Source organism: Lepidochelys kempii, chromosome 3 (assembly GCF_965140285.1).
Source record: "Lepidochelys kempii isolate rLepKem1 chromosome 3, rLepKem1.hap1, whole genome shotgun sequence".
Lineage (NCBI taxonomy): Eukaryota > Metazoa > Chordata > Testudines > Cheloniidae > Lepidochelys > Lepidochelys kempii.
Window position 1 is genome coordinate 60,447,599 of NC_136382.1, and position 22,263 is coordinate 60,469,861.

Genomic DNA, 22,263 nt, shown 5'->3' on the forward strand with positions numbered 1-22,263 from the left:
GAAGTGAAGAATCAAGTCCACTTAGCTAATTATTTGGAGTTATTTTATGTTTTGATTGTATCACTTTAGCTAAAAACACATAAACAGATTATGCCCTCATTTATACCTGGACATTTTCATTGACAACAAGGGAGTTAAATAAACGTAACTGAGAATCAAATTTGGCTCAGACTATTTTCATTGCTTTTTTTTTTAAGATTTCTCTAAGTATTGATAATTACTTACTTTTCTTCCTTATAGCAGCCAGTTCCTGCTCAATTCGTAGGCAGACAGACTGTGTAAGTTCAAATGATATTCTTTGGAAAGCATCAAAATCTTCCACTGTGTACACATGGGTTTCAGCAGGCAGTGAAGCAATTGCTTCCAATTCTGTACGTACTGCATCCTTAACACCAACTGCAAATATCTCTACATCTGACTCCCTCAATTTTATGGCTGGCTCTTTAAAGGCATCTGACGATTTTCCATCAGTAATAAGAATCATGACCCTTGGTACATTTGGTCTTGATCCTCTGTTGATAACAAATACTTTCTCCCTCACATAGGTCATCGCTTTGCCTGTGTTTGTAGATCCACCTCTGTAGGGGAAGGTGTTAATAGCCTGAATTACATCTTCAATTTTGTTGTATCTGTTCAAATAAAACTCCGTATAGGGATCCCTGCTGTACTGGACAAGACTTATTTGTACTTTTTGAGGTGAAACCTCAAAGCTTTTAACTAACACTTCCAAAAAGGCTCTTACTTTAACAAAATTGGCGATACCAATGCTGTAGGAGCCATCCACTAAAAGCACAATATCAGCTTTTACATCCACACCACGGGAGCATTCTGTAAAGAGAAAAAATTACCAGTATAAAAGCCAATAGTCAAGGCACTTCTATTGCAGCTGCATCTGTAATCAGCTGACTCATCACTTATAAACACTAAACGATGCTGGTCTTTGGTTAAACTAATTCCATTAACTAAAACTATGTCTTCCAGTAACTGAAGGCCTTTTATTAAGAGAGATATTTAGAAGTATAAAAAAAGAGCTACAATATCAGAACCATATCGATAACTTACCCACTTGAACTTTGACTGGCTGTGTTTTTTCCATTATCGTAATTGGCTCACTGGGTGCCAATCCTTTCATTGCATATACATTAATCTGGTACTCTGTTTCTGGAGAAAGATCTCGGACATTTAAAGCAGTAGTTTGAGGACCAACACTCAACACGTGCTGTTTGGCTCCTGCTATCATTGGAAAGAATTGCACCCTGTAGCCTGTTATTTGGCTAGCTGATGGATCCCAAGTGACTCTAATCGATTTTGATGAGATTTGGGCAGCCACTAGGTTTGAAGGAGGCTCCACAGCTGAAAAATTAAAAACAAATCCAAAAAGATCAAATACAATGAAATACAATCAAATACAATAATGAGCAGATTTTTTCCCTTTCCCTTTCCCTCTCTATTTCCCGGAAACACATCAGAAGGTTTGAATGAATAAAGGCATCTGCAGGAAACCACAGAAATAGAACAGTCTACTCTGTCATTGTCTAGAAGGGGCAGTTTTTGGAATCTTGAAGGGGCATAGAAAGTGCGAGGTTATAGCTTGAGAACTATTTGGTTTCAACAGTCTTCAGTCTTTACCCATGGATCCTTGCCAAACCATATCTTCTGCCCCTTAACCCAAGCTGCCTTGCCCTGCATAACCAGTGAGACAATAGGGCATGATTCATGCCCTTCACATGTGTGTTTTTTCAAGTGAATTCTCCCTTCAACATATTTTCCACCATGTGGTCTAAAGTGTTATGTTCTCAGGATTTGATAACCCTAGAGGCAACATAACTATTTGGAGTTATGGACTTCAATGGGATATTTCAAATCCAGTCAACCGCATGTGTTCTAATCTGCTGCTGTTTAAATCTATACAGCTGGAAACATGTCTTCCATATACTAATGGCAGATTATAAAATTGATGGAACTATCAAAATAAGCATGGATCATCACATTAAAAACACATATCAGGTACATTCCAGTTAACAATAAACTTTTGTAAAAGGTCTCACCTTCTTCTCCACTAATCAATTCACCCAGCTGTTCATCAACACCTGAGCACACTTGTGAGATTATTTCATTCTGTATATCCACTATTCCGTCAAAATTTGCCACGTTAAAAACATGCTTCAAGGATGGCTGAGATGCCATTAGTTTCAGTTCTTTTGCATCTGCTGCTTTGACTCCTAAAAGTTATGAGAGATGAGACCATATTATGTGTATAACATTTAGATCTTTGTAAGTGTATTTTTAAAATTTTAAAGCATCTTGGAATAAAGCTGATGCAGGTTAAGCTCTGTAATTACTAACAACTTAATTACTAAAACTTAATTAAAGCTGTGGGTTAATGCAGTAGACTTTTACTTAATGAGGTCATATGTCAAACTGAGTTTGTCAGTCACATCCTAGTCTCCATCTGGACACGTTAGAAAAATTACCACACAGTTTGGCACAGCTGGGACTCTCTGTTCAGGAGAGACCAAAGGGCCAGTCTCAGGTACCATGCATTGAACACCCCTAGCCTGTAAAATGCATGAATCAAGCTAGTGCTATTAGAATGTTAATGCCACACTTTAATTAGCATTAAATTTACCCACAATATTAAATAGTAACAATAATTAATGAATAACTGATATACCCAAGGAGAAGACTTCAACTCCTAGGTTGCGAAGCTCTCTTGCAGGAATTTCAACTTCATCTTGAGATTTTCCGTCGGTAATGATGATTGCTATTTTAGGAGTGCCTTTTCTTGCTCCAGCAGATTCAGTGAATGCATTCCTAATCAGATAATCAATAGCTTCACCTAAAAACAACAAAATGTTCTGTGCTTTTCTTAGGTATGAGTGAACTAGGATTTAAATAGAATTTCAGCTGTAAAATAAAATGCTATACAAACAAACTTTGGGGGAAGTTTTTCCCTCAACTTTTAGCTTTCATATGTTATCAAAGAGCTAAAATCTGTACCTGTCATTGTATTGCCACCTTTGTAAGGTATTCTTTTAATTGCATTAAGAAGATCATTCCTTCTGAAATACTGATTTAAGCTGAACTCAGTTCTTGTATCAGTACTGTACTGAACAACTCCAATTCGTGTCTTTTCTTCCCCAATGTCAAAAGCCGATACAAGAGTGCCGATGAAGTCCAAAATATATCTGAAGTTACTTCTCCCCACACTCCACGAGCCATCCACAAGAAAAACTAAATCTGTCAGTGCACTGACGGAACATTCTGAAACATATTAAAAACAACACAAATCTCTTCACAGAACAATGACAGATCACTTACATGTCAATATCTCCAAACACTTTCACTATCCCATACCATAGACAAAAGCTGTCAGTTAAAAATGAACAACAGAAATCTAACAAGTAGAAGCCAAGCCAAACAGAAATTAAACGGATTAAAATCCTTATTTGAAATATCTTACTTGGGTTGGACACCGTTCACCTAGCTTTAGTGACATATCTACTGGGAGGACATTCCAGAAACAGAGAACAGTTGAAAGAAATTAATTACAATAACACTGATAAGCATTGGGGCCGAAATAGTAAATACTGCACAAAATATTCAATGCTTTTGGTGGAAAATAACTTTACTAAACCACTAATATAGTATTTGTAAAATGTGTTAAAATGTGATTTTGGAAATGACATACTCCTTTTTTGTATGACACATTGATCATCTATGCAAAAAATCACACACCCCTGTTAAACATTTTATAACTTTTATAAATTAGACCTATTAATTAATGGGTCTAATTTGAATCAACACGCAGTTGCTTGTGGCCAAATGTGCCTTTGCATATATACAAATCTCCCACTGATGTCAAAAGGAGATCTGCATATCTGTAGGAAGAATTTGTCCCTGAGGGCCAAATCATGGGCTTTGTCCAGTTGCAGCACAAGACCTACCAAAGCCATGCACCCCAACTAGACTTTGAAGCCACAAAGAACTATTTGTGTGCTAATGGAGGAAGCCAGCCTCAGAAGTGGCTACGTAACACCTGCTCTTCCACTGCCCAGAAGTGGTGTCACAGTCTCTCTCTACCTGGGAACTAAGGGATGACATTGGAGAGGCACTGAGCATGTGCAGCCTGAGCTCCTGATGGCAAGTTTTGGTTGGAGAAACCGAATGGAGCTGCACACCTTCAACAGGGGCCTTCCAACTGGCAGCTCCAAAATGGAACTGTCCATCAGGAGCTCAGGCTGGGGTCAAAGAGCACCTTGTCCTGTAGTGATCAGTAGTTACAAAGGGAGACACACAGCTCCTGCAGCAGTGCACACCCCCAATATATGATGTTGTAGAAGGATTTGATGCTGGGAAAGAATTAATTCTGATACCGCTCTTCTCTCCCGCCCCCACTCTTATCCCCACATGGCAGCAGTATAGGTTTTTTCTGCAACTCTGTGTGTCCTCAGCAGGGAGACATTTATTAAAGGGCTGAGATATGCTCAGAGGATGTGAGTTTATTTGTGTGAAATCCCTGGTGCTCAGCTCAGATTTTCACCTCTTTCCCATAGAGAGGTGGCAGATTTTCAGACCCTCCTCAACTTTGGTCAGCCCAGCACACACAGCCAGATTACATGTTAGTACAACCTTACTGCTAAACAACATAGGCACAGGATTTGACTTTATCATCTGATCCAAAGCCCTTTGGGAGACTTTGCACTGGCTTAACTGGGTTTTGGATCAAACCTTTAGTTACCTCTAAAATGTCACATAAGATGGAAGACAAAAAACGTACTTTGAATCTGAATCTGGTCAGGCTTCTTGTCCTCTGGACTAACTGGAACACCTGTCTGAACTAAACAAACCACAACATAAACAGGATTAGTGGAAGGGAAACCAGAAATTGTCAGTTGACTGTAGGTTACATTTTGTAAAAGTCAAGAAAAACAAGGTGAGAAGGAGATATGTCAACAAGATTTGTTGTGTGCCTCTCTCAGAACGTGCAGTTTACAAGTACAATTCCTGGACACTGATTTGACAGCATTAGAGTTAAGGCCAATACATAAATAATTAAAAATTCCTTGTGCTCACACTATACCTTCTATCCTAAAGTGTTTAATAATTGACCTTTGCAATACCCTGTAAATCAGGTAAATAATATTATCCGCATCTTACAGACAGGCAAACTGTGGTTAAGTAACATGCTTGTGATTATATGAGAAATCTGTGGCAAAGCCAGAAACAAAGCATAATGGGGAAAAGGCTGCTCGTGGGCCACAGATGGCCAGGCTATAGATATGCAATGAGCTTTTGTTGGCCAATTGGCACCAAGCCAGAATTTGGTCCTATAACCCAAATATTATATAGCCACTTCAGTTACTTTATTCAGCTATGTCTAACTTTTTTATGTGTACTTACTTGTAAGCTGGCCAAAGACAGGTAGACTCTCTTCTCTGTCATCATATGAAGCTATTGTCACAACATATTCTGTATCAGGTGTAAGATCTGACAGTATAGTATGGGTAGTACTAGGTGCAAGGGTAAATTCTTTAGTAGGTCCATCTGCAATACAACATACAAAGCACATTTAACACAAAGGGTCTAAACGCAATAATAATAATGATGAGTTTTTCATAATCTGAAAACACAGTAGAAAGAGCTATCTGCCCACAGGCTGTAAATAAAATTTTAAAACAGTTGTTTGCCTTCCTGAAACACCTAGTTGCAAAGGACATACAAAACTGCGTCCAATAAAGCATTTTATTTACTCATCAATTTTAAAACCAAACATGTGTACAATAAAATTAGCTGTCATTTAGAAAATCAGTTTACATAGTGGGTCTGAGTCTAACCTCATATCAGTTTTACACGGGTATAACTCCAGTGATTGTAGTTGAGTTACAAATGATTTACACTGGGATAAATGAGATGAGATGTGACCCCAATATTTTACCTTAAGAGAGATGCACAATATTTTCCCTAGAAAAAGCACATGGTTGGTATAGGGTACTTCTATGTTATTTAAGCTATGATATTTTTAATAGAGGACTGTTTTCAGTTTTCCAATATGTAAAATTAAGGCAGAAGAGACATGTTTCCAAATTGGTATTTCTAATACTACTGTAGATATGCAAACACTGGGCCTGATTCTCAACTGCCTTGCACCATGAGTAGCTACCAACATCTGTGGAGAATTAGCATGAGAAATCTTGTCATTTGGATTTAGTAGAATTTTATATTCACTCCGCACTTGTTAAGGGTCAAGGCAGAGGAAACTCAGAGACACACCGTTTATAGAGTCAGTTTTGGTTAAAAAAAATGTCTGGATCTGATTCTGAATTCATCAGTTTTACACTAAGGTCATTGGGAATTACGCCTGATTTACATTGGGATAACAGCTGAAACAGGATTTCCAGGAATCAGACACCATTAAAAAGATTATCAGCAGTGGACATTACCTTTCCCGCTATACAGCTAGAAGCAATAGTAGCAGAACTTCGTCACCTATCTACCATCAATGTATGTCATCCCGTAACTATTTTTGACAATGGGCTATGTGTTTAAGAAAAAGTTCTGTAAACCTAATCAACATCAATGAGTATTCACTAGTCAAGCCTAGAACATTTGGACCTGATCCTGCATAGTGTCTCCTTAGAAGTGCATAGCGCTCTCAATTCCCATTTAAGTTAACAGCAGCTGAAAGTATTCAGAACTATGCAAGATTATGTATATCTTAGGGAAATGAAATAGTGGGTAAACTTTCTACACTAACAACAGGATTCCAGGGCCCAACCCTGCAGACCCTTATGGATGTAAGAAGTATCACTGACTTTAGTGAGACTACTCACGAGAGTAAGAGCTCACTGGAATGAATAAGGTTTCGCAGCCAGGATTTTCAAATGACTTTCAATGGGATTTGGGTCCCTAAATCCCTTAGGCCCTTTGAAAATCCCAGTTTACAAGATTGGGCCTCCAAAAGTGTTTTAGAAGAGGGACTGCTACAAAACTAAACTGCTGAAGAGATTAACAGTGAGTGAAGGACCCAAACAGGTGGCAGAACACAGAGGCTAGATTTTGCTATCTGCCTGCATCATGCAGCCAGGGGTAGTATAGGCCCGCTCTCCCAGGAAGTCCCTATTTTCCTTGAGGGACAGAAATTTACACCTCCTCTTTAGGAGGTGCAACATACTCCAGCAATGTGACCAGCCAGCACATAGGAGGAGGAAGTAGAGTCCTGACTTCACCTACTTCCTGCCCCTCCATACCAAGGGAGAAGCATCTAGAGCACAATCCTTGCGCATCTCAAAGCGCTGAAGCTACAATGCAAGTAGCCCTAACACAGGCCACACAAGAGAGGGGAAACCCTTGCACCCTCCTACACCTCTATGGAGCTGCGTAAGGACAAGGCACAATCTTACCTGTAAAAATGAGGGCGTTAACATATATCCTCACACCTCATTTCGACACTTACACAAAAATCAGTTTTAATAGATTTCACAAAACCAAAACAAATGTTGTGGTGCTAGATCATCTGACTTTATAAAACAAAATCTTACCAGTTGTAGGGACCACTGTTACCCTGTACCCCTCTATTGCATCAGGTGGTCTTGTCCATGACATTCGAACAGTGTGTTCATCTATCATTGTAAAATTCAAGTCTGACGGTGGATTAACTGAAAAAGATTTACATCAGAGAAACGTTTACTAAACAGAACAAGCTACCATCATCTTAATAAATAAAATAATAATGCTGAGCAAAGCTTACTAAGATTGTCTTTGCATAAATTTGTTTCCAACAAATATAAAGATATGTTGTTGGAAAAAAGAGTAAAATAAAAGCTGACGAAATATGACAAAACATCAGAGAGCATACGCATTACAAAGGACAGCACAAAACATTTGTTTCTTGAGTTGCCAAGTCATTCAAGAATGGCCAGCAAAATCAAGCACAATAGAAAACACATTTGGATACATGTACAATGAGTTCACAGATAATAACCACATATGCAAACATGTCACATAACCATTAAAGGATTTTTTGTACATGCTGGGTGCAGATCGTACAAGCATGCCAAATCACAACCTGCTTACAACACCGTGAGATCGTTTAGAACATCAATACAGTACTCTTTTCCATAGGAGATCAAAGAATTGATCATCTTTTTTAAATGGTCTCTGCATACTCATATTTCTTACCAATTATATTTCACTAAATCTGAAAACTTGGCAGAGATAAAGAAAAATAGATTTTAATAATACAGAAAAAGGTTGAGCATTTTCATGTTTCGTCAAACAATTTATATTGTGTTCCATATGTAAGTATACATGTAAAATGTATATCAAGAATACTATATCCATGTATTACATTATTCCAAAGTACTGGGAGCTTAACCCCTTTGTTCCTAGGAGCCACTAATCCAGCATATTTTGCATATGGTTGCAAAGAATTCAGGAATGAAGGGGTTAATAAATAACAATGGTTATAAGGGATTTGCTGTAATATCTGAACTGATACAAAAGTTCACAAAACTATGATTCTCCCTGTTTACACCAGTTTCCTGTACAATTTCCAAGGTGTAAACCATCGTTATCATGTTCCCTTTGCAGCAGGTGTATCCATACTAGAAGCAGCATTTTAACATAAAATGCCAGTATGGTTCTTTCAAACACATTGGTTAATTATGAAAAGACAACATCAAGGTATATTTGTAGACATTTATTTACAGAATTTATAGAAAACAGTGAAGAGGGCACCAGTGATCGGAACAAAGGACTGCAAATAAAAACTTGTAGGAGCTGGTGACAAAAGTAATTGAACAGTATAGAAAGAAATAGTTTACATACGCTATTTTGCAGCATCATGCAGATGGACATGAAATGTCAATTATTATTTTTTAGCTTCCCACAATGGACAAAAGCCTCCATGTACAGGGTTCATTACACAAAGACGTTTCATAAAATATTTTATAATGATATTCTCTTAATAAAATTTTCATGCTCAGTCATGCAGTATTTTACTGACTCACTGTCAGTGCATGGTAGGTATAGTACAGATTACTATTTAAACAGGTCTACAAAGTAAGATAAGATTCAGCCATACGTTCCATAAATACTTTACTCTGTTTGGCAAGCATTCTTTATTAGTCAGACTTTGTCTGTTTCCTGGAAGATCTCCATCATAGATTAATTAAGGATTTTTTGGTTTGTTATTTAAACACGTTTCAATGAAAAGAGCATCTTTAAGACATAAATCACAGAATTTAAACTGCTGCTAGGCCTTTATACAATAATAATAAATGATAATAATGAAATAGACAGTCTTTTTATAGATATTTACTGTCACTTCCAACCATAGGATAATATGGCTTCGTAATATTGATATAATAGATAGACTAGTACTGGAATAAATGTTATTTTTCCTATTATCCATACACAGGCAGTGAGATTAGACTATTAATCTGCATGCATTTTATTCATCATTCTGTTTTCTGTAATCACACTGCTAGAGACAGCAAAGTCGTTATTTAGTATCAAAATCATGCAACAGATGTTAATAGTAAAATATATTTGCATATTAAGAATATCATTATAAAATATTGATTCAGTAGCAATGGCTCAGGACAAATTTAATGCAAAGGCAGAGACAACTGACCTGAGCATGCTTCAAAAGAAAAAAAAAAATCAGTACATGGAAAAAATAGCACCACCAACCTTGAAAGTAAATTGACCTGATGCAGCAGAGACCTTAGGCTGTAACTGCTGAAGGACAGCAGCAGCCCAACTTGTTGATATCCAAATGACCGGATTCCTGATAAACTGAAAAACTGACTGTGGGGAAAAGTCTTTAACATTTTAAAGGATTTTATTCCATTTTATGAAAACTCATAAGTGGTACTTGGAAATTAAAAAGTAGAGTACAATCAATATTTAACTACTGTAAATACCATCCACATATGAAAGCTAAACAAATCCAAATGCTGCTCCCACTAAAGTCAACAGGAATTTTCCCTTAGACATGCAGGATTTGACCCCCAGCCATTAACATTTTTATTGAATTAACACCATTCAAGTGAAAGAAAAGCTCTTTAGACCCCGAGCCTGCAAATGGATCCAAGCCTCACCCAAAACCCCACGGACTCCAGTGGGGTTCTGCACAGACCACGGGTTAACCCATGTGGAATTTATTGCAGGCTTGAGGCCTAACTGTGGTCATATGACTGAGAACAAGGAGTCAAATGAGGCATCGTAAAAGATTTCTGTGGTAAAAATCTCATTATGTTAATCAAAGATAAATGAGACTACTGCTATTTCACATTATTATTCTTGTTCTGGCCCACCATGGCAAAATCATATACTTGTTATATGGACTCAATCCTGCAGTACTTTTATAGACAAAATGTCCACTGAACACAAATGGGAGGTTTGCCTATGCTAGGCCTAAAGAACTGGGCCCCTAAGGCCCTGATCCTACAAAGATTTATGTATGCATATAACTATATTCATGTGAGTAGCCCTCATCAAGATTTCTCAGGCAAATAAAGTTACCTGTGTGTAAGTCTCTGCAAGACAGAGACTGGGCACTTCTTACCTGATCCTGTGCTGTGAATGGCAATGCTCCCATTGACTTCAGAGGTACAGGATCAGGACCTTAATGTATGGTGATGCCATAATATTCCAGCAAATATGGGAAAGGAGAATAATAAGATATATTTGCCTACTAACTCAAAAACTAATAATACTTGATAAGATTGTACATTTACTTAATGAGAGAAAAATTGCACTGTTTGCTTAGTACTAATGATATAGAACTCATTTAAAAAATTATAAATGTCTATAAATCTTGGAACTTCCAGCTAAATGGCCACAGACTGGTCTCAATCCACCACACAATCAGGGCCAATCGGGGTGGGGAGGGGGGGCCAGGAGGGCCATTTGGCCTGGGCCTCAAGCTCAGAGGGGACCTCAAATTTAGAAACTTGTTAATTTTTAGGCATTTGATAAGTTTAACAACTTGTTTTCATGCGCATCCCTATCAGACACACTCTCTCAGCTTAGAGCTGCAAATGTAAGCAAATAAGAGATGGGATTTGGTAAAAAACATAATTTTTTTGTTAACTGATATAGATTTTGTCACATTAAAGAGTTTAAAACGTTCATAAATATTGCGTATTTTTGTCAGTTTGCCTGCATCAGTGGCTTCAGGTGAACGGACCTTCAACATGTTGAAGCAGGTAAAGAATTATCACCATTCACCTATGGGACAAGAGCGTTTTAATAGACTCACCATGCTTAATATCAACTGTGATGTTGCACGAAAGCTAGATTTTTCCTCAATAATTAGTGCATTTGCACAGAAAAAGGCTAGAAAAGCATTTGTTAATTAAAAAAATATTCAAATTATGTCTCACTTTTTTTGGTGCCTTATTTTGTTTTCATGTGTTGTCATTTTTTATTTTAATTATGGCTAGGGGGCCTCAAAAGCTGGAAGTGGCCTGGGCCTCTCTGGACCTCTGAGAGGGTCTGCACACAATTTATTAATTCCACCATGGCTTGGGGACAATGAGGAGGTTCCAATGAATTAAACAAATAACTTACAATAAGCCATTTTAGACACCAATCTTTCATGTGTTCATATATGTTTCAGTCACTTCTAGAACTATTGTAAGATATATTTCTTTTTTAATCTAACCTATGTTGTATATCCCAAAAAAATGCATATCCAGTCACGATATATCGAATTCATGGCACTATTTATATTGTATATATCAGAATATTTTCTAAGACTAAAAATACAGAGTTTTTTTCCCCATGTTATGTATACATTGTATTGGTTTGTATTGCTTAGCAGCTAGCACAAACCCAATAAAAAATAAAAGCCAGTGGCATTTCACAGCTTGTACAAGGTAGCTGCTAGAGATTCCCAATGAATATCTAACTAGAGAGGAAAAGATTACTTAAAACAACAGTGTCAAATAATTTAGATCCATAACTTGACCTATAGTAAAATTATCATACTCTAGAAGCTGCTGTCCTGCAGCATCTAACTATCCGTTAAATACAAATTCCAACCTCATCACTGAGAAATTAATGTAACCACAACCATTTTTGTGGGGCACATAAAATAGTATGGTATGATTTCTCCTGCTGGCTAGCATTGCAGTAGCAGTCAAACAATAGGTCTAATCTTGCTCCTACTGAAGTGAAGGCTGGACAGGACGCAATATTCATGTTTATTCGTCATTCTTTTCTTTTATATATGGCATGGATTTGTTTTTATACAACTAACCAGACACTGAACCCAGCTCTGTTCCCATGATTAAGGTCAAAGTTACTAATTTCACTGAAGGAAAGAATAAGCCTCTTATTTTAATAAAATAAAGCTATTGTATAGTAAAGCATAACTTCTCACCTCGTCAGATATGCCGTGCTGCTCACAACACCACAAGATTGCCATCTGTGTTTATATTTTATAAATTATATATATTTCTTACATTTTGAGTAAAAATGTAACTTATGTGAAGTATACTTTGTTAATATTTCACATTTTTAAAATATCTATTACAAAAATATATTTTTGAATATGCACACAGTTCTGTGTGTGTTTGTGTGTATATATATATATATATATATATATATGTGTATGTGCATATATACGTAGGCTTCAAAGGGTTAGACTTTAATCAATAAATGTTGATAAATGTCAATTTCATCGTACACACAAAATGATGAAATATATTTTCATCGATCATCTAATTTTACAGATAGGCAAAGTAAGAAAAATACTATTTGAGGACTTCTTAGAGTCAGATTTAAGGATATTTACTTTGTATATTTTTACATGTGATGCTGACAATTTGTGTTTTAATGGTTATAAAGCTTTATCAATCTACTGTCATTAAATAATTATTGTCTGACCCCTTCTATTGCCCAACCTCCTAAAACTTTCAAAATTTAAATGATAAAAATCAGAAAAAGTATTAAAAATAAACATCAATATTATCCATCAAAATTATTTTATATCAAATTCTGCCAAGTCTATGTATACACACACATACGTGTTTGTGTGTGTGTGTGTGTGTGTGTTTGTAGACTTGGCAGAATTTGATTTATGTAGATATAGATATATAGATACAGGTACAAATATATAGATATAGATATAAAGTTTGCTACAATCAATGAGAAAAATTAGGAGTTACAGTCACTTTAAATATTTAAATTGTACTATCAACTTTAGTACTCAGTGGTTTTGTGAGATGGTCACATATTACTAGAAATTTGTGTGAGATCACCAATTCACTTCTCAGAGGACAACAACAGCCATCAAAAGGTAAGTCACTACCAACCGGATCCAAATTTGAATAGGTGACATGGAGCTGAAAGGCTTCAGATGCCCTTGCTTATCACTATTCATTCCTCTCCCTTTATTAAAAGTATACTCCATTACATATAAAACTTCCTTAGTCCCTTAACAGCAATGGCTGCATATTATGTTTCACTCTCCATATTGTATTTCCTGGAGAGATGTTTTTCTACAGACATTCCTTTTTCTCTCAGGCCCCCCAACTAGTGGATAGCTTGGCACAATTATGCTTCCCACCTTCCCAGGAAAAAACAGGCTTTTCTGGAATTTAAATCTAAACTACCACCATCTGAAAAGCTGAAGTGTCACAATCTTCAAATGTTTAATATTGCCAATAATATAACGGATTATTCGTTAAGATACTGTGGGAGGGATTTTAAAGGCACAAAGGTGATCTTGAAAGTCAATGACAGTTGGGTGACTAATTCCCTTTTGAACATCTCCTCTGTATGAGAAATATAACATAGTACATAAGCTATGAAACAAGGCAGTATACTGAGACTGTAACTACAAGGCTATTCATACCTTAAAGTATTTTTTCCCCATCCATGGCTAAAAAAAGTAAGACATTCATATCTTTCTCTAAAAGACACTGATTTCCTCCTATTCTTCATGGTCCCAGATGAAGAAAAACAACGTGAAGGGGGTAAAAAAAGTAGGATGTCGTCACAAGACATTGATGAAAAGTACTATAGACTTTCCCAAATGCTGGACTAGAGAAGTAGGAAAAAAAACATTAGGTAGTGAATGAGGTCTAGCATAATAAACCAGAAATCAAAGCAGAGAGTAGAAAATACAATATGTCAGAAAAAAAGGTTGCTAAATGGATGATAAATAGCATGTTATTGTAGGTAAAACAGAGAGCCATAAAATGCAGAGCTTGAAAAATCCAATCGCCCACTTGCTAAGGGTGAATTAATAGCTTTCCCACTGAGGTGTCATCAATTTCTAAGTTTATTTTTTAAAATATGTTGTGTCTAATCCTTCTGGTATTAAGATACATTTCCAAAGTGAACTAAATATAAACCACTGCAGTGCTCTCTTCCTAAGTCTGCAGCCCATTCCAGTGCCTTTGCTAATGCTCATCACTTTCCAAACTGTAGCAGAGTATTGCTGTTATTCAGAACCCCTAAAGGTATCCATGAAATGGATAAGAATAGGTCTGTTTCACTGTTCAAGGGCTTGGGATATTATGAGCAGCAGCAGCAGACAAACATTGGAGCTATTCACTGGAGAGGAAGGAAGGCTCAAAAACAGAGGCAGGGGGCAGAGTAGCAGAGACTCAACCTTCAGTGCCAACTTGCCATTCTTCCTCTGCTTCAACAGGTGCCATATACTCCTGAGAGAGACAGAGCTTGAAACTGCAGCATGGGTGGAAACTTTGCTACTTATGGAAGCCATAGGAGGAGCAGTAATGAACAGGAAGAGAAAGGGACCTTCTGCCAGCCAAAGAAGTATCAATTGCACAACTGCACTAGCCTAATGGATATGGATAGGAACTGAAGCAAAACTTCTATGGCACCTGCTCAGGGTAGAAGCCAAAAACTGGGAATTGTCCCACCCAGAATAGGACTGAGAGTCAATATGATGTGAATGTCGGAGGAGTCAAACCAAATGAAGAAATGTGCATATGATAGCTATAGTTCAGCAGACAGATTACATGATGAAATGACAGTAAAACCAAGACAAACAGGATCCAATATGTCCTCCAAAAGATGATTCAAAATTGAGGCACAAAATTAAAATAATGTAGGAGGGCAACAGAGACTGTACAGATGAAGAACACTGAATAAGGCCAACTATAAATGCTCCACACACAAAAAAAAACCAAAAACAAAAACACCCAAACCCCTTTTCTCACTAGAGTATATCCTGATGTGAGCCTAAGTTTTTGCATTCCTATTTACAGAACCTCCAGCTCCCATTCCACTTCCTGCTCCCACAGTTCTCAACATTTTTTGATTCTTCTGACTTTGCAGAAGTCCTTATATAATTTTTCTCACAGTGACAAAAATTTGTCCTCTTTATTTTAACGTATATTTTAGCATTTCAAGAACTCCCAAGCTACGACAAAGTTTGCCCTTCCCTAGAGAGAACTCACAGAAGCATATTTGCTTCCTATTAGGAATGTTTCCAGCTAGTTACTACAGCCAAGAAAAGAAAACAGAACCTCTCTGGTATGAGCAAGGACAGGAGCATAAATATTTCAGGAATTGGCACTGCTAATGGAACAAGCAAATGCAAAAAAACAGCAGGTGTGCCCCTGATATTTAGATAAATTTTATTTAATAAAAATCTCTGAATACAGAGTAAAGGTTGGGTTTGCAAAATGCTGAGTGCCTCATGAACTGTGCTGAGCCATTCAGTCTGCACTCAGCACTATACAGAATCAGGCCCAAGTCCTTTTTTGCTTAATATTGTTTCACACGGCTTGAAATGAGAATTATATCTACTTTGATGAAAGGATTGAATATGCATCTAGTTTCACTATAACTAAATACTTCTGTACTCCACAAAAATATAATTTGGTAACTTTCAACAGCAATACTCAGTCAATCACAATAGTTATCCCTATACTTAGCTGGTCAGGGTCCAACTCAGACACACTGGCTCAAAATAGATAGTATCTTACTCCAGAAGTGACACCACTGAAATCACCGAAGTTATCTATGCAGTATTTAATATGGAGGGCACTATTCAACATGAGTAAAGGTGGTAGGATCTTGCCCTTTTGTTGAGTCCTTGTTAAGTTTTAAATATATATATTCGTCCTCCCCCTACACCAGCTCTATACTCTTTCTGCTTTCTCTCACCCAGAGCTCCTGCGCTCCAAATGCAAACTCTGACATGATTTTAAATGACGTTCGTTGGTTCCTCAGCCAACAACAGTGTGGCTGGAAGCCAGAGGCAACGATCGCATTCGTTTTCAGAGAAACCAGATGTTGATAAAATTGTCATACTTTTCAGCAAGCTGATCTGCTTTGTGCCTGTCCGATCACCCATAGCTAGGGCCCTACCAAATTCACAGCTGTGAAAAATGTGTCACGGACTGTAAAATCTGATCTCCCCAGTGAAAGCTGGTCTTTTGTGTACTTTTTCTTTATACTACACAGATTTCACAGGGGAGACCAGCGTTTCTCAAATTGGGGGTCCTGACCCAAAAGAGTGTTATGCAAGTGGGGCGGGGGGGGGGGGGCTGCAATGTTCTTGTAGTGGGGATGCAGTATTGCCAGGCTTACTTCTGCACAGCCTTCAGAACTGGGAGGTCAGAGAGCAGGGGCTGCTGGCCAGGTGCCTAGCTCTGAAGGCAGCACCCACCAGCAGCAGCACAGAAGTGAGGGTGGCAACGCTATACCATTCCACCTTTACTTCTGTTCTGCTGCCTTCAGAGTTAGGTCAGGACCCCTACAGTTAAAACAACATGAAATTTCAGATTTAAATATCTGAAATCATGACACTTACCATTTTTAAAATCCTATGATCGTGAAATTGACCAAAAATGGACCATGAATTTGGTAGGGCCCTACCAATAGCACCGCTGTTTCTGGAGGGCAAATTGCATTAGGGTTTCGCTGAGATTGTGTTTTATTGATTATTATTATTAGCTGGACCCATGGAGTTCGGATCTGGATACAAACTTTGCAACGTGTGTTTAGATTTGGGTTGCGGTTCAGCCCATTACAGAACCAGGGAACAACCCTGAGCTCCATACCTGGGATCTGAACATTTCAAAAAGTTTGGAGGATAGTTTTGGTTCAGCCCATTACCCAGACAGGGTCTCTGGCCTCAGAGGTCTTACCCAGGCACGGCGGATCAGGGGAGTTAGTTTGGGTGTATCCCCAGCGGTAGCTTTCCCTGGAACAGTTAAACAAACCACATCCAGCTCTCCAGGCAGATAAACACCGCCCCCCTCCTACCTGCCCAGCAGAGAGGCAAATGCCCCCTGCGCAGCAGAGCGGTTTTAAGCGGCACTGATTGCGCCGCGCTGCCGAGGCTGCGATGGGGGCTCCCCTCCTTTTCTTCATTCCTTCAGCTGGAGGCAGGAGAAGCCGCCCGGCTTCTCCTGCGAGATCTGGCCCAGGTCCCAAGCCCCCTGGTGGGAAAGACGGCGCCACAGCCCCCCGAGAGCCGAGCAGGAGCTTCGCTGAAGGCCCGGGGCGCCCTGCAGGGAGAGTAGGGCCCGCAGCAGCCCCGCTGCCCCTCTTGGGGCGGACTCGGGGGTCCTGCGAAGGGAGCAGGGGCTCCATGCACAGGGCTCCGCGCCCACCACAGGGGCGGGCTAAGGCACCCCGCGCGGCAGGCTCAGGGACTCCCAGGGCGCGGCGCGGGCTGTATCCCTTGGGGCCTCGGGCACTGTCCCGGGCGAGCACGCCCCAGCGCCTGTGCAATGCCTTCCGGGTGGCCCGCAGCCTTGCACGAGCCCGGCCCAGAGGCCGCTGCCAGCCAGCCCCGGGCTAGGGGAGGAAGGAGCTGGCTGGGAGCCGAGCCCGGCGGGGGGGAGCGGCGCACTGAGGTGTCCCTGCTCCGAGCGAGGGAGCCTGAGCCTCCCTTGGCAGCTGCCAGAAGCCGCGGGCAGCGAATTCCCTTCCCCGCTGCCCCCGTGACTCCCTGGTGGGGAAGAGCCGCTCGCGATCGCAGGACACAGGCGCGGAGAGCCACACGCTGTTGGAGTAGTTTATTGGCAAGGGCTTCTGACTTCACACACAAAGCAGAGTTAAGTACCAGGCAGGAGGGCGTGTGCCAGCGCTCCGGGGCTCCTCAGCTTTAATCGGAGCTTTCGTGTTTGCACAGGAGCCTTCTCCCTGAGCCCTGTGCACTCAGCCTGGGGGGCAGGGAGAGCACAGCGCCGCACTCCCAGCCTGGCCCTGGCTTTCCCAAGGCTGCAGAGCAGTCAGTGTGGACAGCACACCGGAGAGAGAGAGAGAGAGAGAGAGAGGATCTGCTACGTGAAATTAACAAAACACAGAAGGAGCTGGACCAGAGGGACAAGGAAGAAGAGGCGTTTCTCTGAAGGAGAGAGAGAAGAGTAAGTGAAGTAACTGCACTGAGAACGGAGAGGAAGAAAGTTGGGGGAGGGGGTTGTTTGTTTTAATTCTGCACCATCACTGCAAGGAGCCCTGGGAGGGAATGATTTACCTTCAGCCTCTATCGAAGACAGGAGGAGAGCTGCGCACAGAGCAGCAATTGCTGAAGACAGCCTGATCTTCATGTCTGCTCTGTGGGATCACAACAACATGAATGGATCTGTGATGATAAAAAGAAAGAGAATAAGCACGGGTTAGAGGATGTGGTGGGTGTATTCAGAAAACATGAAAAGAAGACCCACAGAGAGACCACTATGTTCCCTTACCCCCTTATCCCCAGCCCCCACCCACGGGACCAGGTTACAGCCTCTAGACTTGGAAGCCATCCAAACTTGACAGATCTGCATTACTAACTGGAGAGTCTAGCCTCACAATAATGTGCCTTTTGTTACTGGGCCCTTCTGATCATGTTAATCAGACAAAAATTCAATTGTGGTTTTAAATTCGAGTTAAATCCGATCACGGAAGTGGCGAGAAGATTCCTGCTTCTACATGTACAAAACCTAGACTGAGCTTCATGACTTCATCCTGTGAGGATGGCTAATTCATTTTTGCCTTGAATCCACTAAAATGTCTCTTTCAGTTGGGGATTTTACTCGGCTCCTTTTTCATAACTGCTGAAGCACTTAGTTAACAGTATTTTAATGGTCTCAAGGCAGTTTGGAAATTGTAATAAAACTTTCTTTTGTTCTGCCTACAAATTTGCAAGTCTTCCTTTCTTTAAGGTCTGAAATAGATTACACAGAGTATATGTAACACACAACTGAAACCCGACACGACCGCCTAAACCCTGATGTTTTAACATCTGATAATTCGTTTACACAATCTCAGGGGAAATCGCTTTACAGTGCTTGATAAAAGAAGACAAGAGAATGAACCACGCCATCGCAGCAGATTGTCTAGAAGCATTTATGGGAACTAGAAAGATTTTTGTCCTTCCTAATTACAAGCAGCTGTACGTTTATAACCCTGTTTGCTCAGGGCTACACGTTTAGGGTCAGAACCAACAGTCATTACTAAGGCAAAACCCTCATAGGAGCGAATAGGAGTTTGTCTGAAATGTTAGGCCCTTATTCTCCCATGGGAGAGGGGAATACATAGCACATGGAAATTTCTGAGCTTTATATAAATGGGGAGTTGTGTGTGTTTGTTATGAATAAATGCTACAGAGACCACCATAGGGTCGCCTGAGAGAGAAATCCACAAGCAATTAAGCAATATATTTTATCAAGAAGGTGCCAGGAGCACAACGAAAGAAGGAGGGAAAATGCATACATCATTAGGCTAATAGTCCACAGAAAGAGCTCAGTAGTTCTGTGCTATCTAAAGAACCAAACACAAGACATATTTCACTGGTGTAAAATGCTGACAAGATCCAACACTACCCTGCCCAGCTGCTGGCACTGAACTTAAAAGTATACCGTGCTGCCTTATATTAAATTGCTTTTCTTAATTGTCTGACACCGCAAAAAATTACTTGGGCCTGGGAGCAAGTCGAGAACGAAAGCCTGTTTCAGAGTCTATCGCCCATATTTGGAGATAGGCTTCTGCCTAAAATTTGAGTCCTCGGCACTGACATAAGGATGAAAGTATATTGATAACTTCAAACGCATTCCACTGTTCTGCGTAGGGACGGGCAATTCTTGCAGCACATCCGCTAAAGAGCATTTGGTAACGGTCTTAAAAGCCTTTTAAACAAAACGTTAAAAGGACTTTTGTGCCTGAGGTTTTGTCTGGGCTTAGAGTGCCATCTTTTGAGCAGGAGCAAAAATGAACCATTTCAGCCAGACATGTGCTTTGCTGCTGCTGCCAGACTGGCATTCCTGGTCGATTTTTCCAAAAAAATAAAACTTTTAATTTTTTTGTCGAAACATTTATTTGATTGCCTAGCAACACTTCATTCAACTTTCTGCTTTCAAACGTAAATGTCTTGACCCGCCTTTACGTGGAGGGAGGAATGCTCCTTTCACTTACTGTACTGAAATCAAAACAGATTGTCTTTGGACCAGGACCGAATTCTTAGCTTGGATCTCAGACAGTAACTTCAAAAGCTACCACAGACCTTGCATCGGTATCAGTTTGATCTCGATGTTATACCAACTCCACTCCGAAGACTAGCAAAAAGTCATTCCAAGCCTATGCAATCAGCAACTTTTGTCACTTTCCCACACAAATAGCTGTCAGACAGTTCTAGATTGGAAACAAGGAGAAGCTACTTACAAGGGGCTGCACACACCAGGGAGGGAAGATCCCGCCAAATGAAGGCAGCGCTAACGTGTCTTTAATACGGTCATCAAAGCTATTCAGAATAGACTTCTTAGTACGTTAATCAGATATGATTTCACGTGAGCAACCCACATTGAAATTATAAACTAATTTCATATTAGACCCAACTACTTCCAACATGTTTTAACCTGGGCATAGAATCATAGAATATCAGGGTTGGAAGGGACCTCAGGAGGTCATCTAGTCCAACCCCCTGCTCAAAGCAGGACAGATCCCCGACTAAATCATCCCAGCCAGGGCTTTGTCAAGCCTGACCTTAAAAACTTCTAGGGAAGGAGATTCCACCACCTCCCTAGGTAACACATTCCACCATCTATCTATCTATCTAATGTAGATACAGTCAGTCGCGGAGCGCCATCTCCAAATGCACCATTTAATGCGATCTGCTACAAAATCTTCACTTTTCCGTACAGCTCATCAAAACAGCGAGCATCACGTATTCAGTGGGGAAAGCCACGAACAGTTTGCCACGCTTCCTGAGGGCTCAAGGAAACAGCAGCTCTCCAGCAGAATCGCCTACAATTCGCTAACAACGATAGGTGTTTCCTCTTGCAGAGGCATTTCGCAGCTGCCGTCACCACTGGCGAGAAGGCTCCCCAGTTCATCGATCGCCTCCTCGCCCACGCCGGTTACTTCAATTTCATTTCTAAGCCTGACTCCTAGGTTGTGAAACACACGCGCGTGCACACACACACACACACACACACGACACCCCGTTCTAGTCCCCTTTCTGTCCTGTGCCATTAGCTGTCAGTGCATATACAGTGCATCAATCAGAAGCGCGTGTGTGTGTGAACGGCACCGAAAGGCAACAGGACTCGGAAGAGAGGAGGGAAGGGGATTCCCTCTGCTCTGCGCGCACACAGACCTTTAGTGGCAGCTGCCTGGTAGCGGGCTCGGTGGTGGGGCAGCTCCTGCAGCGGCGCCTGCAGCCCCAGCGGTAGGACCTGGAGAGAGGAGGAAGGGAGGAGGAGAGAGATGAGCTCCGGGGCACCTTGTGGAGGGAACAGCAAGTAGCAGGAGCAGAGGAGGAGGAGGAGCAGAAGCAGCTGCAATGACCGAGACGCCTGGGTTGCTGTAGCTCCCAACGTGAGGGGTGCGCCTGGGAAGACTTGCCTTCTCCGAGTGGGAAGAGCCTCTCCCCAATCTGCTCCTTAAGAGAGGGCTGTTCCCAACTCGCAATTTACTCTCGTAAGCGGTTACGAAACTGCAGGGAAGGTGGACAGCTGCCACCGGATGATATATGCGCGCCTCTCTCCTCCAGCAAGGGGATCTACTGCTGGAAACTTGCGCATACTTCGCAACATTCCTAAGGCATGAGGAGGGCGAGCGCCGCAGCAGCAGTGCCCTGGGCGGGGAAGGGGGCAGGGGCCGGCGTGCCAAGGCCAGACGGATCTCTGTCTCCTCCGCTTGGGAGCCAAGCTGCAGCCGGATCAGGTTTCCCTGGCGGAGGCGAGGACGATTTTTCAAACTGGGGAACAATGGGAAGAGTGGGGGGGGGGCACCAAAAACCTTAATCGAACAGCGTTAGGTGGCGGGGACACCGAT

At 40.8% G+C, this 22,263-nt stretch overlaps 1 protein-coding gene across 1 annotated transcript in view; it reads right to left on the bottom strand.

Moving 5' to 3' along the window:
• COL12A1 (collagen type XII alpha 1 chain) overlaps positions 1-21,827 on the bottom strand; it is a 130,396-nt gene extending 108,569 nt beyond the window's left edge. Inside the window, 10 exon segments of the mRNA XM_073336466.2 lie at positions 226-828; positions 1,063-1,353; positions 2,049-2,222; positions 2,675-2,839; positions 3,001-3,264; positions 4,781-4,840; positions 5,404-5,547; positions 7,542-7,658; positions 18,482-18,589; positions 21,584-21,827. Coding sequence (XP_073192567.2) covers positions 226-828; positions 1,063-1,353; positions 2,049-2,222; positions 2,675-2,839; positions 3,001-3,264; positions 4,781-4,840; positions 5,404-5,547; positions 7,542-7,658; positions 18,482-18,554 — 1,891 coding nt within the window. The 5' untranslated portion in view covers positions 18,555-18,589; positions 21,584-21,827.
• Between the last annotated feature and the right edge of the window lie 436 nt (positions 21,828-22,263).